Raw genomic sequence first — 20477 nt, 5'->3', positions numbered from 1 at the left:
CACGGGGTCGCAAAGAGTCGGACACGACAGAGCAACTGAACTGAACTGAACTGAACGCTACTATGTATAAATTAAATATCAACAGAATAGGCACTTAACAAAAACAAAATTTTCTTCAAAATATAAGCAAAAAAACTTACCTGTAATATTTAGTATATTTCTCAATTATTTTTCAGGGAAAGCCACTGGGGAAATGACTTAACATGGTATATTATGTTTTCATAACTAAAACATGTACAGAAAATCCAAAAAGGCTTTATTTTCACTATTCATCAGATTCTAAGTAAGTTATGATGACACACTGGTTAAAAACAAACAAAAAAGAGACCTAAAAACACTTCTATTTAATTAGTAACTATGGCTTCCAATATTTGACGCTGATCAGTTAAATGACTGATATTTCATTTCTGTCTGGCTATACAGCAAACAAATTCTAAAGCATCTTTATCTACAGAATCTATGTATTAATTACTTAAAATTTTGTTTTGGGGAATAGAGTCTTGGGCAGACAAAAGTAAAGGGATGGGGTGGTAGAATATTAACCTTTGAACACTCATCTAGTGTGTGACCAACTAAAATCTACTATCTAAAATTTCACAGACAGCCATTCTTTCTACAATGATCAAAGTCATTCAAACAAATCACATAAAATAAGGTGCTCTAATACTGACATTTTTGGATATTCTTCTTACCACAAATGGTCTAGATATTACTAAATATATAGTGTTAAGACTCACAAACAAGAAATACTAGCAAAAAGCTCAAACACATACAGGAATACTTTTTTTACATATCACCATCTTAATAAATTTACACTGGATCACTGGAGTAGAATCTTGATGATTTCAATAAGCAACCAGACATGCTATCCATGAATATCTCCAGACATTTTGTTTTAAGCTCAAGCGCTGGCTGTTTGCCACACATCTGCTGTCATTAGCAAAATTAAAACTGATTTTACTAAAATTTAAAACATCTGAATGCTCCTTAAAAACTTAACGATTCCTTAGCAAGTCTCTGCCTCTTAATGAGCTGTTTCTGACTTTATCATGTGATTTGAATTATTCAAAAGTCAATCTCAAACTCTTAAATATACAAATTATCTTTCAATCAAGCAATTACTTGCTGTCTATCTGATGGCTGGTGGTTTAGCCACAAAGTTGTGTCCGACTCTTGCAACCCCATGGACTGTAGCCTGCCAGGCTTCTCTGTCCATGGGATTCTCCAGGTAAGAATACTGGAGTGGGTTGCCATTTCCTTCTCCAATCTGATGCCTAACAAGGTCTAATCTGGCCTAAGAAAATTCTGAAAAATTGAGCCCAAAACAAAACCATCAGTAAACAATGTAGTCCTAATCTAATAGAATAAACTAATATTTAAATTTCACAAGTCAGCAGAGAAAAAAGAAAATGAGTCACAGATTTCAATTTCAAGCACTCTGTAAAGTGGAACCAACATTAAATATCTTTGCCTGAGTCAATGTTCACCTCACAATAGCATTATAACATGTTTCACCTTTAATTACATTATTCTACGGCCTGTTTCTTCTCCCATCTCAATGTTCTAAATAAATGTGCTTATTTCTGGAACTTAGGGACTCATGATCCTCTCCATTCCTTCATCCTCTAATATCAGACTCTCAATATCTACCCCAGGAGTTCTCCATCACAAGGAAAAGGAAGAGACTCACTAAAAGTGGATAATAAGCCCAAAGAGAGGATGCGGCTTGGGGAAAAGGATGAAAAACAGGCATGATAAACTGTCTTGCAGTATCTCACTGTGCACACTGTTCACTGAACCCAAGGCAGGTAAAGTGCGAGCTAAGAGGCTGGAAGAAAACTAGAAGAGCCGTAGAAACTGCAGACGTGTTTATTCTCTCCAGGCTGGCACAGCAGCCGTAGCAGCAGACATGCTGCATTCTCTCCTCTCGTGGTTGACCCAGCGGACATAGCCGTAACACAGCCTCACCACCAAAATGCAACCATAACGCAGCCCCAAGGGCTTTTTCAGCGGGAGCTTATATATACATGCATACAAAACAAAAGCATGGTAGCCTGTGGCCAAGTGGTTACCTTGTCATGTGCATGCACAGTGCTATAAGTGATCTCAGCTGTTATACAATCATTATCTACAAAACGTGGGGCAAGAGTGAGAGGATGTGGGGCGAGAAAGCCTGACCACTGCCATCTTGGATAATTTGCTCTTTCCCTGCTGCTGCTGCTGCTAAGTCGCTTCAGTCGTGTCTAACTCTGTGCGACCCCATAGACGGCCGCCCAGCAGGCTCCCCCGTCCCTGGGATTCTCCAGGCAAGAACATTGGAGGGTTGCCATTTCCTTCTCCAATGCATGAAACTGAAAAGTGAAGTGAAGTCCCTCAGCCATGTCCGACTCTTTGCAACCCCACTAACTACAGCCCACCAGGCTCCTCCGTCCATGGGATTCTCCAGGCAAGAATACTGGATTCGGGTGCCATTGCCTTCTCCGACTCTCCCTAGATAAACATAAACACAGGTTTCTCAAGCAATCTGTAAAATCTTTCCTGTGAAAGACATCCAACTAAAGGAAAGATGGTCTTGAAATGTTTATTATTCTTCAAACACTCTTCTCCTAACACCATCCTCTCCTTGGCTTTTCTCCTACCTCTCCAGGCTGTTCCTCCTCAACTGTTCTTTGCAAGCTTCTCCTCTTCCACCTGTCCCTTACTCTCTGGGGATTTCAGACCAGCTCTTATCTCCCCAATCTAAACTCTCCCCCTGTACTGTCTCAAACACACTCATGACTTCAGTTACCACCTGGGTACAGCTAAAAACTCCTACATCTTTATCCCCAGGTTAGAACTCTATGCATTTACTCATTTACAAAATTTATTAAACCCCTACTAAAAGCAGAGACATTACTTTGCCAACAAAGGTCCGTCTAGTCAAGGCTATAGTTTTTCCAGTGGTCATGTATGGATGTGAGAGTTGGACTATAAAGAAAGCTAAGCGCAGAAGAATTGATGCTTTTGAACTGTGGTGTTGGAGAAGACTCTTGAGAGTCCCTTGGACTGCAAGGAGATCCAACCAGTCCATTCTAAAGGAGATCAGTCCTGGGTGTTCATTGGAAGGACTGATGTTGAAGCTGAAACTCCAATACTTTGGCCACCTGATGCAGAGAGCTGACTCACTGGAAAAGACCTTGATGCTGGGAAAGACTGAGGGCAGGAGGAGGAGGAGACAACAGAGGATGAGATGGTTGGATGGCATCACCAACTCAGTGGACATGGGTTTGGGTGAACTCCAGGAGTTGGTGATGGACAGGGAGGCCTGGCATGCTGCAGTTCATGCGGTCGCAAAGAGTCGAACACAACTGAGCAACTGAACTGAACTGAACTATATGCAAACCACTCTAAGCACTCATGGAGAAGGCAACCCCACCCCACTCCAGTACTCTTGCCTGGAAAATCCCATGGATGGAGGAGCCTGGTAGGCTGCAGTCCATGGGGTCACTAAGAGTCGGACACAACTGAGTGACTTCACTTTCACTTTTCACTTTCATGCATTGGAGAAGGAAATGGCAACCTACTCCAGTGTTCTTGCCTGGAGAATCCCAGGGATGGGGGAGCCTGGTGGGCTGCTGTCTATGGGGTCACACAGAGTCGGACACAATCGAAGCGACTTAGCAGCAGCAGCAGCTAAGCACTGAAGTTCCTGCTATGATGAGGTTTGGAAACAAGGGAAAAAATAAATAAAACAGATACTGAAAATATCAGTCAGTAATAAGTGATGTCCACACAGAGAATTAAAATTAGTGTAATATCAAGGACTGACTGGGTGTGCAGAGTTGACATGTCATGTAAGATGTAAATTACTAAAAGGGGTCAGCCAGATGATGAAGGGCATCTTGGAAAGTTAAAGCAACTAGAACAAACACCCCGTAACAAGGACAAGCTTGGTATTTTCTTATTTTCTAAGAGCCAAAGGAAAATGGTTTGACTGAAATATTATGAGAAAGTGAGAGTGGAAGCAAGGAGCCCAGAGAGGCTACTGCAGCAATCCAGCCAAAGAGATGATGTCTCACACTAGAAAAGTAGTATGACAAGTGCCTACTAGTAGTTATCTATTAAAATGCCCCAGAGGCACCTACAATTCAGATGTCCAAGACTGAACCCTCAACTTCTCATTAATACACATTCCAGCTCTGGTATTTCTACTTTTAGAAGTCAATGAAATCACCAACACAAAAGCCAGTCAAATCCAATAACCATGCATTGTCCTTTACTGACTCTTTATAGTCCACCAAATTCAATCAAGTCAGTTATTCAGCTCCTAAATACCTTGCATTCACCTACTCCCTTAAGAAAATCATTGCCACGAATCTAGTCTAGAGCCTCATTCACATCCGTTTTCAGTCCCTCCCTTTGCAATCTATTTTCCAGTCTGCATCTAGTCATCTTTCTAAAATCTTAAATATGATTAAATACTTCCTGTACTCAAAATATTCCAACGGATTCCCACTGCCTCCAAAACAGTCCACACTCCTGAACAAAACCCTGATCTGACTACTGTTTACCTCTTGAGTTTCACCCCTTTCCAAACTACAAACCCCACCATGAGGTGCTCTGCTCACGAGTCTGGTCACAAGGAGTTGGTGCAGTGTTATCTTTTTCCCACCATTCATCACACCAATGCCTGCTTTCAGGCCACTAGTTAGATATCATTTCCCTATGGGAGCCTTCCCAGCCACTCGACCCAGGTGTCCCTCCAGCACATAGTACTTCTTCTACCAGAGTACTTCCTATACTTGTTTTGCTTAATTTTCTGTTTCAGTAATAAAAAATATCAACTCATTCTCATGTGCTGCCATATAAAAAGTCCTCAATAAATACTTCTTCAATAAATTAACGAATAAATAAAGACTTCTTTTTAATGCTGCACAGTGGACTAGATATCCTGAAAAAGTATCTTTTCAAGTGCATTGCTAAGCTACCAAAATGATCTGAAGGGGGCAAAAATGAAGGGAAAGCAGGATCTCTATAGAATAAGAGAGCACACCAAAGTCAGTTTTTTCCCTGATGATTTCTACAGTTATGCCAAGTGTCTAGCTTTGTTTCTGGGTATCTCCTGTTAAGAGTCTCCATCTCTAGCAAAATTCTCTAGAATTCTGGTAACAGGAGATACCCAGAAACAAAGGTAGACAAGGCATAACTGTGACCTAAAAAACACACATGGGGCTTCCCTGATGGCTCAGTGGTAAAGAATCTGCCAGCCAATGTAGGAGATGCCTAGGGTTTGATCACTGGGTTGGGAAGATCCCCTGGAGAAGGAAAAGGCAACCCACTCCAGGATTCTTGCCTGGAAAATCCCATGAACAGAGGAGGCTGGCAGGCTACATTCCATGGGGTTGCAAAGAGTCGGACACAACTGAGCGATTACACAACAACAATGAAAAACACAGAAAAGGAGTCAGCAAGGAAGTAAGCCTGCCCCGACTTTTGTGTTAAGTAGTGGAGAATAAAAAACTCCTCTGAAAATCCTAAGGATAAGGCAACTCACACAAGTTTACAGTATGAATTCATGCTGCTAACGTGGTCCTAAGCTGAGGATTTAATTTAATGTGGTCCCAGCAGCTAAGAGAAGAAAATGCAAACTCTCTATGCAGGAACACATCCTCAATCAGAGACATCAAATAGTTCAAAGATATTAAACTACATGGAAAATGAACAATTCTTAGTTTAAAAACAGATCATCATGAATGAAAGCAGGAAATGGAGGAAAAAGGTAATAAATACAGTAAAAACCAAAACATTTCAGAAAGCAGAATTTTCAGTCATAGAATATAAAATAGCTATGTTTAATGTCTAATAAAAGAGAAGTTTGAAAACACACGAGACCAACCAAGCAAGCTGAAAAATAAAAATACAGTTTCTAGAAATGAAAAATATAATCATTAAAATTAAAAACCCAGCATGGTACCAACCAGCAGATCAGAGGCAACTACTAAAAGAGAATTCGCACACTACGTAGACCTAAGAAAATAATCCAGGAGTCACACCAGAAAGATAAAGAAATACAAAGTATGTCAGAGAGGTTTAGAGACACGGAAAATTATGCAGTAAATATTTCAGATTTCTTAACAGAGTTCCAAAGGGGAACAGAGAATTGAGAAGTGGTAATAATACACACTTCAAAGGATGTATGCTAAGTCAGTTCATTTGTGTCAGACTGTTTGCAACCCTATGGACCGTAGCCCGCCAGGCTCCTCTGTCCATAGTATTCTCCAGGCAAGAATACTGGAGTGGGCTGCCATGCCGTCCTCCAGGGGATCTTCCTGACACAGGAATGGAACCCAGGCCCCCTGTGGCTCTTGCACTGTAGGCAGATTCCTAACCGCTGAGCCACTGGGGAAGCCCAGGGACAGTGACAGAGAACTGCAGAATTCCAAAATTGTAGAAAAATGACAATTCTCAGATCCAGGAAGCCCAACAAATCTCAGGCAAGGTAAGACCTTACTCATTTCATAGTAAAACTAAACTTTACACCAAAGAAAAAGACTTTCAAAATAAAGTTAAATTTTAAAAGCAAACAGAAAAGACATGAAAACAAAGGCATGATATCTGACTTCTCAGCAGTAACAGTGTCAGCCGAAACACAATGGAATAAGGTATGTATTAAATGTGCCTTTACCATGAAAGAGTCTCACCTAAAGAAATTTCTATAGGATGTATCAACACATCAGAAAGAAAAGCAGAGACATAAGAAAAGATGGTTAACAAAGATTTTAGATTAAAACTTTAAACAAATAATGGTATAAATTTTAGAGAACGAAAAGAGAGGAGAACAGATACAAGTTACCAGCCAGCAAATAACATGTAAGTTCAGAATGGGCGACCAGAGTGGACATTCCAAACCATTTATATGTTTCAGAAGGAAAGTAAACTTTCCAATTACCCTTAGACTTAGCACATACATAAAGCATATACCTCCCAAGCAAGTGTGTATATGTTTGTGTATATGACGGAAAGGGGATAATGGAATAAGAAAAATAAGATTTTATTAGGAGGCAAAAAAAAGTAATTAAACACACACACACGGAAGCACATGATATAACGGCAGAAGTATGTCCAAATATATCAACGACTGTAGCAAATATAATCATACTAAACTAAACTAGGACAAAAAAGCTTAAAGTCAAAGGACAGGAAAACTGGAGGACTGGAATTGACATATATATATTACCATATAGTATTACATATAATACTATATTAGATAACTAATGAGGATCTAAAACAATTTAAAAATTAAAGATTAATGAGCAAAACAGCTAACAGGTCATCAAAAAACGATTAACAGGGGACTTCCCTGGTGGTCAGTGGCTAAGACTCCAAGCTCCAATGCAGGGGCCCAGGTTTGATCCCAGGTCAAAGAACTAGATCCACATGCTACAACTAAGAGTTTGCATGCAACAACTAAAAGACACATGTTGCAACCAGCAAGCTCGCACACCACAACTAAGACCCAGCCCAGCCAAGTAAATATGTATTTTTTTAAATGAATGACAGAATAAATACAAAGGAAGCAGAAAGGAGAATATAATTAGGTAAGAGTAAAAATTAATGAAATAGGAAACAAAAATACAATATAAAGATTGAGAGTCAAAAAATTATCACTTAGTAAAAATAGTAAAATTGACAAAGCTCAGGCAAAATTAGTCAAGTAAACAAACACCACTAGGAATGAAAAAGAGTACATATGCTATTTAAAAATGTACATAGAGAATATAATAAACTTTATATCAATAAATTAAAATTTTAGTTGAAGTGGATAAATTCCTGGAAAAAAATGGAACTTACCAAAATTGAGTCAAAAAGAAATAGAAAAATTAAAAGAAATTAAGTTAGCTCCTCATGAAAAACACACTAGTTCAGATGGTTTTACTTATAAGTTCTATCAAGCATTCAAGGAACAATCTCATGCAAACTATTCCCGTATAAAGGGGAAAAAAAACTATTTTAAAGGATTTATACATACCTGCTTCATCAAATGAAGGTACTTTTTCCATTTTCTGAGTTTGTGATCCCTGTCCTTCTTTCTGAACACTTGTGGAATACAACTTTACTTGATTCAGTGTACAGCATGGAACACTGTTTGAAAAGCTTCCAAATGTCACTAAACTCTGCCATTCTAAAAGAAAAAAATTTAAATTTCAAACAAACTAGTGATAAGGATTTTTATATCCAATAAAGCCTACCTATGATTAGAAAGAGAACAAAATAACAGTAAAATTTGCACTCTGTAGATACCCAAATGCACAATGTTAAGCCACCCTTTCCATACAGGTGTTTCACTGGCCCTTAGGTATACAGCATCTATATTCTATAAAGGAAATATAAAGATAATATCCCTTCTTTTCTCATTTGCAAATTTATATAGAAATTTTTTAATTACATAAAGTCAAATAGAACATTTATATTATTCAGCTATTCTGAAGGTCTCTGGCATATGAAGGTACTCTTTATTTTGTATGTTGGTTGCATGCTAAAAGAAAATGGCATAATATACCTTTCAGAATAAGAAGTCTGAAAGGAGAAAGGTCATGAGGGCTTTCTACTCAAAATTACATTGTGTCTTCCTTCTGCTAGCTGAAACCAGGTCCTCTTCCACTTCACAATCAATATGTGAATTATATGAATCAGTCCTTCATACTGTCACTGATTTTTTTAAACCAAATAAATAAATCAACATTTATTTCCGAGAATCTAAAAGATGATGCTGTGAAAGTGCCGCACTCAATATGTCAGCAGATTTGGAAAACTCAGGTTGAATTTAGGAATCTCAACAGAGATTCCTCAGTATATGGGAATTTTAATTGAGAGAAGAATATAAATCTAATTACAAAGCGCTTTAGCTTCTGCATCTGGGTTGATTGTGGGCTTTGGAGGGCTGAAATAGAAAAATGTAGCCCACATTTGCATCAAAGTGGTAGAAAAGTATATTTGTCTCTACTCTTGTGTGGCCCTGTCTCCCTGTTACTTTTTATGCTGAGGACTGAAACTTGAAAACCTTGTTTAGGTGCAATTTATACATTTTCTAAAATGTAGGTAAAATAGTGAAATTATATCATTAGAAACAGTCAAGTTAAGCATGTAAGAGTTCAAACTTTTATAACTGCTTAATAATGATCTTCCCAAGACGTTAATTCATGTATTTGCATGTATAGATTGCCTTGTGAAATCAAAGAAAATAAATATTTTTTTAATGGCTCAGAGAATTCATCAGGGACATCAATTACTGTGAATACCGAAGGTAATCTGAAAAGCATGAGGGACATAAGGCACCCTTAAGTATTCACGCAAATTTCAGGCTTAGAACTTGTCTTCTTGAAAAACTTCCTGATGGCAACTTAAATCTTTCTTTTGGCAAATATTTGTTGAAGGCCCAGTATGGTTTTTTGGTTTTGTTTTTTTTTTTTTTGGTCATTTGCCATTACTTATTAAAGGCTGAGTAAAGCAAATATATCAACGGATCTTCTTGCATATTAAAATAAATACATCATTAAAGGCTAAAGCAAACTCTCCCTGGAAAACCACCCTCCAGGAAAGCATCTTCTTCACCACCACCACTGGTGTTCTGACTTGTCAGCCCTGATCAAAGTATCTTTTGTGATTATTACCAAACAAAAACAATATATCACTAACATTTTTTTAACCCACTGATGAAATAACCTCTATAGACATTGTGCTAAGGTGTTTAAAGAGGGATTACTACAGTCTAAAAGTCTTGCCTCAGAAGATGTCAATATATTCGTAACTTGCTCCTCGATCTTGTTCAAAGTTCTCCTTAATTTTAAAAACATTTCATTATAGAAAATTTTAAATATATACAAAGGTAGAAAAAAACAGTACAATAAACATACGTGTACTTATTACATAGCTTCAACAACTATCAACTCATGGACAACTTTGTTGTATCTCTACCTCACCAATATGTCATCGACATATTAACTTGATGCAAATCTCAGACATAAAATAATTTCATTCATAAAACTTTCAGTATGCATTCTAAAAGATAAGAACTTTTTAAAACACAGGTATACCACCACTGCAAGTAAAACAAAAAAAAAAGCTTGATATCATGAAAATAGCCTCAATTTCCAATAATCTCAATTTTCTCAATTTCCAGTGTTATAATTTTTAGATTCAGTCCACATACCATAACTGAGCGCAATTGTGTGGTAGTGTGAGCATTCTTTGGCATTGCCTTTCTTTGGGATTAGAATGAAAACTGACCTTTTCCAGTCCTGTGGCCACTGCTGAGTTTTCCAAATCTGCTGACATATTGAATGCAGCACTTTCACAGCATCATCTTTTAGGATTTGAAATAGCTCAACTGGAATTCCATCACCTCCACTAGTTTTGTTCATAGTGATGCTTCCTAAGGCCCACTTTTCTTCACATTCCAGGATGTCTGGCTCTAGGTGAGTGATCACACCATCATGATTATCTGGGTCATGATGATCTTTTCTGTACAGTTCTTCTGTGTATTCCTGCCACCTCTTCTTAATATCTTCTGCTTCTCTTAGGTCCATACCATTTCTGTCCTTTATTGAGCCCATCTTTCCATGAAGTGTTCCCTTGGTATCTCTAATTTTCTTGACGATATCTCTAATCTTTCCCATTCTATTGTTTTCCTCTATTTCTTTGCACTGATCACTGACGAAGGTTGTCTTATCTTTCCTTGCTATTCTTTGGAACTCTGCATTCAAATGGGTCTATCTTTTCTTTTCTCCTTTGCTTCTCTTCTTTTCACAGCTGTTTGTAAGACCTCAGACAACCATTTTACCTTTTTGCATTTCTTTTTTTGGGGATGGTCTTGATCCCTGTCTCCTGTACAATGTCACAAACCTCTGTCCATAGTTCATTAGGCACTCTATCAGATCTAGTCCCTTAAATCTATTTCTCACTTCCACTGTTTAATTGTAAGGGATTTGATTTAGGTCATACCTGAATGGTCTAGTGATTTTCCCTACTTTCTTCAATTTAAGTCTGAGTTTGGCAATAAGAATGCTCAAACTACCGCACAATTGCATTCATCTCACACGCTAGCAAAGTAATGCTCAAAATTCTCCAAGCCAGGCTTCAGCAATATGTGAACCATGAACTTCTAGATGTTCAACCTGGTTTTAGAAAAGGCAGAGGAACCAGAGATCAAATTGCCAACATCTGCTGGATCATCGAAAAAGCAAGAGAGTTCCAGAAAAACATTATTTCTGCTTTATTCACTATGCCAAAGCCTTTGACTATGTAGATCACAATAAACTGTGGAAAATTCTTCAAGAGATGGGAATACCAGACCACCTGATCTACCTCTTGAAAAATCTGTATGCAGGTCAGGAAGCAACAGTTAGAACTTGACATGGAACAGACTAGTTCCAAATAGGAAAAGGAGTATGTCAAGGCTGTATATTGTCACCATGCTTATTTAACTTATATGCAGAGTACATCATGAGAAACGCTGGGCTGGATGAAGCACAAGCTAGAATCAAGGCTGCGGGGAGAAATATCAATAACCTCAGATATGCAGATGACATGACACTTACGGCAAAAGCGAAGAATAGCTAAAGAGCCTCTTGATGAAAGTGAAAGAGGAGAGTAAAAAAGTTGGTTTAATGCTCAACATTCAGAAAACTAAGATCATGGTATCTGGTCCCATCACTTCATGGCAAACAGAGGGGGAAACAGTAGAAACAGTGGCTATTTTCCTAGGCTCCAAAATCACTGCAGATGGCGACAGCAGCCATGAAATTAAAAGACACTTACTCCTTGGAAGGAAAGTTATGACCAACCTAGACAGCATATTTAAAAGTAGAGACATTACTTTGCCAACAAAGGTCCATCTAGTCAAGGCTATGGTTTTTCCAGTAGTCATGTATGGATGTGAGAGTTGGACTATAAAGAAAGCTAAGTGCCGAAGAATTGATGCTTTTGAACTGTGGTGTTGGAGAAGACTCTTGAGAGTCCCTTGAACTCCAAGGAGATCCAACCAGTCCATCCTAAAGGAGATCAGTCCTGGGTGCACTGGAAGGACTGGTGCTAAAGCTGAAACTCCAATACTTTGGCCACCTGATGGGAAGAGCTGACTCATTTGAAAAGACTCTGATGGTGAGAAGATTGAAGGCAGGTGGAGAAGGGGTCGACAGAGGATGAGATGGTTGGATGGCATCACCGACTAAATGGACATGAGTGTGGGTAAACTCTGGGAGTTGGTGATGGACAGGGAGGCCTGGCGTGCTGCAATCCAGGGGGTCACAGAGTCGGACACGACTGAGTGACTGAACTGAACCATAACTGGGTTTTTAAAAAATATTTATTTATTTGGCTGTGTCAGGCTTTAGTTGCATTACACAGGATCTTTCACTGCCATACATGGGCTCTCTAGTTGGGCACACAGGCTCCAGAGCTCACCAGCTTACTTGCTCCAAGGCATGGGGATCTTAGTATCATCAGGGATCAGACCCTCACTCTCGATAGTGAAAGTGAATAATCCTAGCCTCTGGACCACCACGGAATTCCCAACTCCTGTGTCCTTGTGATACTACCTTAGCAATCTTGTTAGCTTCCTTGCTCACTGTTTCAAAAAGTTATTAAATTTTAACTTTAGAAGAATTTCAGATATCAGCAACTTTCAAAGTAGATATTTGGCATAATACAAGACCGAAACTGCAAGGAAGTTGCAGAATATATAGGACAACATCTGACTCAATAAAATACACAGAATACCTAAAACACAGCACTAGAAACTCAACTGTTCGTTGAATAAATTACTGAATTTGTTAATTCTAGGAGGCAAAAAGATAGTAAAAAAAATATCACCCATCATTTATACCCTCTCTTCAAGATGACTTCTAAAATAAGCTATTTTAAGCTACAGATTAGTCTTCAGTTCAGTGCTCATTACTCTATGGGCTTGGAAAAGGAACTTCTCATTGCTGTATATACAAGGGCTGTTTTTTCATCAAGACTGCAGAGCTAGGTATCTTATCAGTCTAACCCTAACAATCACTTTTCTCTGCTTTTATTTTACTGTTACTGTCTCTGCAGCTCCTAATGACATTGCTACTGATCACCCCTTGTCCTCTCCAATCTGGTTTGTCACCTACCACTTACTCTGGCTTTTGGAGGAAATTTGGCCTTCTTTTTCAGACTACAATACAAAAGACTCTCTTTCTGCCAGGCAAACCGACAATTCTATCTATTATGTATGTTGCTTCTGCAATAACAATAACTAAAAAACAAACAAAAAGATTTCTTAACGGTTTGAAATATTTTACTCTAGGCTAGTTTCAGGACAAGAGATAAACATGTACCTGTCTTTCAGAGATCAGTCTCTATACGTGAGACCACTGCAAATGGATGGACCTAGATATTACCAACTGAGTGAAGTAAGTCAAACAGAGAAAGACAAATATCATATTGCTTATGTGTAGAATCTAAAAAGATGACGAAAATAAACTTCTTTACAAATCAGAAACAGACTCACAGATATAGAAAACAAACCTGTAGTTACCAAAGTGAAAGTCACTCAGTTGTGTCCAACTCTCTGTGACCCCATGGACTATACAGTCTATGGAATTCTCCAGGCCAGAATACTGGAGTGGGTAGCCTTTCCCTTCTCCAGGGGATCTTCCCAACCCAGGGATCGAACCCAGGTCTCCTGCACTGCAGGCAGATTCTTTACCAGCTGAGCCACAAGGGAAGCTCCAGTTACAAAAGGAGGTAAATTAGGACTTTGGGATTAACATACACACCTGGTGGGTCAGACAGTAAAGAATCTGCCTGCAAAGCAGGAGACTCACCCAGGTTTGATCCCTGGGTCAGGAAGATCCCCTGGAAATGACAACCCACTCCAGTATTCCTGCATAAAGATTCCCACGACAGAGGAGCCCTACTATAGTCCATTGGGTCACAGTCGGACCTGAGCGACTAACTTTCTATACATAAAATAGATAAACAAGGACCTACCGTATAGGACAGGGAACTATATTCAATAACTTGTAATAACATACAATGGAAAAGAATCTGATAATATATGTGTGTGTGTGTATAACTGAACCATGATGTTGCATTTTTAAAAACAAGCAAAATACAGGTTGATTTCAACTATTAAATGTGACTGGTAAAATATCTGGATTATGCATAATTTTTACTCTGTAGCTTAATAACTTTTCTGTATTTTCCCCAATGCCTAAAATTTTAAATTAAAAATATATCCATTGTTAAATCACTTCTAGCATTATTTCTGCTAATAGGAGCACACTGACTGGTCTCTAGTTTACTTTTAAACTTTCAGCAAGCAAAATAAAATGCAGGAAAATCCCTTTCAGGCCTAATCATCAGGCAAGCAAAAAGATTGTCTGGTGACTTACACCAGGCAGCCTCAACCTTCAGGACTACTGCTGATGTGATTTTTCACCAGAATAGACTAAGCATCCAGGAATCCTTTTTTTTTTTTTTTGAGTATGTAAAGAATATGCAACTTTCTGCACTGCATCTTGGCATACAACTCTACTTCCTTGCTTAATTCTTAATATTTTCTTAGAAAAGGGGAGAATATTTAATATATTAAGGATCCACCAAGTGCCACTGTCCTAAATGCTCTACCTGTACTATCACACTATAATTTATATCCCAAAGTATGCCTCAAAATCATCTGCATCTCTCCATCTCCACTGCCTTTTCATACTGTTCATGGGGTTCTCAGAATATTCTTTGGAAAGACTGATGCTAAAGCTGAAACTCCAATACTTTGGCTACCTGATGTGAAGAACTGACTCACTGGAAAAGACCCTGATGCTGGAAAGATTGAAGGCAGAAGGAGAAGGGGATGACAGAGGATGAGATGGTTGGATGGCATCACTGACTCAATGAACATGAGTTTAAGCAAGCTCCAGGAGCTGGTGATGTACAGGAAAGTCTGGCATGCTGCAGTCCATGGGGTTGCAAAGAGTAGGACATACTGACCGACTGAACTGAACTGATCTCCACTGCTAAGTACTATGGCCCAACTGCAATCTTCTTTCTGTGGCTAACTCTAATAGCCCTCTTCTGAGCTCCTTATTTATACTTTCCCCTTTCCAATCCATTCTCTACACAGTAGTCAGAATGATATTTTTAAAACATTTCCTTTTCTGGCCCCTTAAACCTACAGCCCAAAAGGCTATGAAAGTGAAAGCTGCTCAGTCATATCCGACTCTTGAGACCTCATGGATTATAGTCCATGGACTTCTCCAGGCCAGAATACTGGAGTGGGTAGCCTTTCCCTTCTCCAGGGGATCTTCCTAACCCAGGCACTGAACCCAGATCTCCAGCATTGCAGGCGGATTCTTTACCAGCTGAGCCACCAGGGACGCCCAAGAATATTGGAGTAGGTAGCTGATCCCTTCTCCAGTGGATCTTCCTGACCCAGAAATCGAACCGGGGTCTCCTTGATACCTCTCAAATCTCACTTCACCCATCCCTCCCCTTCCAACCCATACTCCAGCCACAGCATGTTTCTTTCTGCTCCTGAATACTACAAGTCTGGTCTTCAGGGTTTCTATTTGCTCTGCCTGGATTGCTCTTTGCCCCAGATCTTCACCTGGCTTGCTCATTTTCATTTGTCATGACTTGGCTCAGTAACCACCTCCTTAGAAAAGCTGGAGTCCCAGGCCAGCATAACTAATAAAATGGCCCCTGCAGGCTTCTAGACTACCACTCAGCTTCTTTCTTTTACAGTCTTTATGTATGTTTTCTCATTCCTCATTTCCAAAAATGGTGGAAAGTCTGTCTTGTTCAGTACAACACAATCAGCAACTACAATGCCTGATACCTCTTCCTGAATGATCCTCACTCACAAAAACTCTATACATGAAACACATATTGTGGCTAACCTCACTTCACAGGCAACCTTATCACTAATCTGACCTACACAGAATCCTGCTGTCACTCTGCCAAAATGGTCTTTTACAACTGTCAATGTTCCTGTTAGTTATTTAAGGGATTCAATCCCCACTCTACTTTTCATATGGTGTACCAGCACGTTACAAACCAAAATTTAAAAATACAAAGGTTACTTTCTATCTTTTCATGTAAAACCTATACTTTTATTAATCTTGGATTTCAGCAAAAGCTTGTATCTGTTGATTTGTAGTCTTTAAGGGAGTATCCCCCCACCTCAAATCCTTGTCAACAAGGCAAGGTACCAATACATGAAAAACAGGTGAGACATTTACATCAAGAACATTTACCCAAGTCACTAAATATTCTTCTAAATTATATTTTTTTAATGGCTGCATCTATCACCAGCCCTTAATAAATATACCATAATGTGGTATATTTATTATACCATATACTTTTCATAACTGTAATATACTCTTCATAACTATAAGTGTTACCTATTTATTACTATTAATAATAAACTTGTGTGCACACTTTAGTAAGTATCTGGTTATTTCTTAAAAGCAAATCCCTTTAAGTAGAACTGCTGGGTGAGAAGGCACAGACCCTTTAAGGTTGTTTTTAGTATAAGGAATAACTGACCTCCAAAACACTGACCAACTAACTGTATGTCCCAGTCAGTAGTAAGTTTCTGCTTTCCTGCACCCTCAATATGGAGTTTCACTATGAAAAACTTAGCTAATATGCAAGCAATTCGTAGTAAATCCTTTAGATTTATAGTTCTATACTTATTAGTAAGTATGGAACATTTTTGCATTTTTATTGGTCACTCGAATGCCCTTATGAATGCATTCATCTCTTTTGCCCATTTTTCTACTGGAATGTACTTTGGCTTGTAAAAATTCTTTATAAATTAGGAATACTAATTCTATAACTGCACTGTCCAGTAGTCGCTGTTCACTAAGTACCTTAAATGCGGATAGTCTGAACATGTGCTGTAAGTGTAAAATACACACTGGACTCCAGAAACAGTTCAAAAAGATAAAGTAAAATATCTCAATAATTCTTATATTGATCATAACATTGAATACACTGGATAAACTATATTAACAAAATTAATTTCATCTGTTTTTACTTTTTAAAATACAGCTATCAGACAAATCAAAATTACATACATGATACACATTATATTTCTTTCAGACAGAACTGCCCTCGAATATTGTTTTCCTTGTTGCCTTTAAATGTTTACAGTGTTAATTTGACCCACCAGCATTTCTCATCTTTGAGCATGCATAAGAAGCAGTTTGGAGAAGGAAATGGTAACCCACTCCCATATTCTTGCCTAGAGAATCCCTTGGACAGAGAAGCCTGGTGGGCTGCTGTCCACAGGGTTGTAAACAGTCGGACATGACTGAAGCGCCTAAGCATGCATGCACGCAACGGAAAAGGAAATGGCAACCCACTCCAGTGTTCTTGCCTGGAGAATCCCAGGGACAGAGGAGCCTGGTGGGCTGCCGTCTATGGGGTCGCACAGAGTTGGACACGACTGAAGCAACTTAGCAGCAGCAGCAGCAGCAAGAAGCAGTTGTTTCCCTTAAGATTCTTCCTCTACTACTCTTTTCAAATTTACACTGGCGTTTTAGAAGCACAAACTAAACTTTATTTCTTGACAAAGTAACAACGTTTATTTTTAGAAATTTCTCCCCAAAAGTTCTTCCATATTTCTTTCTTATGTGCAACCAACTTAATAAGTACTTTTTCTAAATAATCCTTTTGAAGTTTTATAACAATTATGGTTGCCCTTTTAAAAACTGTTTAGGTATTACTGAAGCTAAATTTTCACCAACAAGGTTATTTTTCAATCTACTATTTTTAAGTATGAGAACACATTTTTATTTTTTGGTAATAAATACTGTAAACAACTTTGCAGTCACTGTGACTGGTGAGGACAGGTGATTCTTACCGCAGAGGGATGAGAGAAGAGCACATAAATTTCAACAGAGAATAATCAATTAACAAATTACAGTATTTCACCTCCTTTTACCACCACTTAATGTCAGTTTAGACTAAATTTAGGCTACAGTCCACTGGGTTGCAGAGTGGGGCATGACTTAGCGACCAAACAACAACAAAGAGCCACTCCACCTAATTTAGGTGTAAAATGCTGAAACTACTTGGTCAATAGAAGCAGTCATGCTAGAAAGCTTAGCTGAGGATTTTGGAGTATGGTACAACTAGATGACTCATGTTGTTCACAAGAGAATCGGGTGTATTTCCCATTACAGGAAAACTCCACAGTTACACGTTTTTATCACTACCAGAAAGTCTCCAAAACAGTTCTGTTAAAATGAACCCTTCTGAAATTTTAAGAGCCAGTTTCTACATTTATTACAAATCAAAAATAGGACCATATTCCAAAATAATTGCACAGTAAAGAGCTTCTAATAAAGCTTATGTTACTTATAAACTTGAATGTCTACCACTTCTAACTTTTATTGCAAAGTCACAAACATGCCACAAGACTTTTCAAACATAAACTTTGGGGAAATGTTTCTTTAAATTCTCTTTTCACCCGCAAGAATCTGGGGGATTAAGTCAGGGGTGGATTTGATTCTGTCTCTCCCTCATTGTTCCTCTCGGCCTGCAAGAGACTAGTGCTATGGCAAAAACGGAGGTAAGTCTAACTCAGACTTGCAAGTTCAATGATATTTTGTAAACTGCCCATTGAAATTTGAGTCAGAAACGATTGTTGGAAAAGAATTATAAAAACAGTAAAACAGTAAACATTTCTTCACCAAAAACAGTTTTCAACCGAACTGAGTTCATTCAATTAATTGCGGGACTGTCAGAGTCTCATATTAAATAATTATTCGTAAATGTTAAGTAGCAACTCCCAACTTCCTCTCAGAAAATTTAATAAAACAAGCTGGGCATATGAGAAGAGCAGCACGAAAAGGAAATCTACTGAGTCACAAGTGCCCAATAAAGGTAAGGCGGTGAGCTTAAAACACCCTGGAACTTGGAGTCAGCAATTTCCTACGGACTGGGGGAGGAGGCGGGCCGTCACCGCCATGCACTAAGATGCTCACGTAACGTTTCATCTGAAACGAAGTAGTCGGTTTCATGGATGCCACCGGGACCGCGAACTGCCCCAAGTTCCCGCGGGAGCCGCGACAGAAATGTACGCGACACCAGATCAAGGAGGCCTGTAGGGGCCACCGCAGGGTGGTTAGCCTGAACTGCGAAGACGGAGGCCAAAAAGGAAGGTTCTTTGGTCGGGGAAGGGCAAGGCGGAGTACTGCCCGAGGCGAGGCACCCGGCTCCAAGCCCGGCCTTGTCTTCAAGCCCCGCTTCCGCGGAGTCAGTGGTCGGCGCGGGACACTCACCCTGGCGGTCGCTGGAGCCCCGGGCCGCCGCCCTGCAGCGCAGACGGAGCCGGCACAGGGAAGACCAGCTACATCTGTGGGCCGCAGCGGCGGCGGCCAAGCCCGGTAACATCCTGGCGGGGCAAAGGCCCCCACTCGGACACCGCCTGCTGCCTCCGCGCCGCCGCCGCCACCAACTGACTCCATAGACCGGACACTACCGTATACCGACGCCTGCGCCGCCTCAGGCGGCTTCAGGAAACCCGGAAATGGTAACATCATTTAGACACCTAGCCGCGGAGACAGCGGAAGTGGCGTATGCGAGCAGGACCAATCGCGAGACCTTGCCAGACCCTGACCAGCGGGGGAGGGCGTGGCTGCGCAGGAAGTTTGGCGTCTTCCTTGTCTTCCGCGCTTCTACTGTGGTGCTTTGTTTGAATGTCTGGAATCAAGCTGGAATCAAGATTGCCGGGAGAAATATCAATAACCTCAGATATGCAAATAACACCACCCTTATGGCAGAAAGCGAAGAATAGCTAAAGAGCCTCTTGATCAAAGTGAAAGAGGAGAGTGAAAAAGTTGGCTTGAAACTCAACATTCAGAAAACTAAGATCATGGCATCTGGTCCCATGACTTCATGGCAAATAGGGAAACAATGGAAACAGTGATAGACTTTATTTTGGGGAGCTCGAAAGTCACTGCAGATGGTGACTGCACCTGTGAACTTAAAAGACGCTTACTCCTTGGAGGAAAAACTATGACCAATGGAGACAGCATATTAGAAAGCAGAGACATTACTTTGCCAACAAAGGTCCATCTAGCCAAAGCTATAGTTTTTCCAATATTCATGTATGGATGTGAGAGTTGGACTATAAAGAAAGCTGAGCGCCGAAAAATTGATGCTTTTAAACTGTGGTTTTGGAGAAGATTGTTGAGAGTCCCTTGGAGTGCAAGGAGATCAAACTATTCAATCATAAAGGAAATCAGTTCTGAATATTCTTAGGAAGGACTGATGCTGAAGCTGAAACTCTAATACTTTGGCCACCTGATGTGAAGAACTGGCTCATCTGAAAAGACCCTGATGCTGGGAAAGATTGAAGACAGGAGGAAAGGGGTCAACAGAGGATGAGATGGTTGGATGGCATCACCAGCTTGATGGACATGAGTTTCAGCAAGCTCCGGGAGTTGGTGATGAACAGG

At 39.6% G+C, this 20477-nt stretch overlaps 1 protein-coding gene across 1 annotated transcript in view; it reads right to left on the bottom strand.

Moving 5' to 3' along the window:
• SLC30A9 (solute carrier family 30 member 9) overlaps positions 1-19503 on the bottom strand; it is an 87710-nt gene extending 68207 nt beyond the window's left edge. Inside the window, exons 1-2 of the mRNA XM_068974916.1 lie at positions 19299-19503; positions 8009-8161 (exon numbers count right to left, since the gene is read on the bottom strand). Coding sequence (XP_068831017.1) covers positions 8009-8161; positions 19299-19410 — 265 coding nt within the window. The 5' untranslated portion in view covers positions 19411-19503. The remainder of the gene's footprint in view (positions 1-8008; positions 8162-19298) is intronic.
• Between the last annotated feature and the right edge of the window lie 974 nt (positions 19504-20477).

The sequence above is a fragment of the Capricornis sumatraensis genome, chromosome 7 (assembly GCF_032405125.1).
Source record: "Capricornis sumatraensis isolate serow.1 chromosome 7, serow.2, whole genome shotgun sequence".
NCBI lineage: Eukaryota > Metazoa > Chordata > Mammalia > Artiodactyla > Bovidae > Capricornis > Capricornis sumatraensis.
Note: the sequence above shows the minus strand (reverse complement) of the source record. Positions and strands in the feature narration are given on the sequence as shown.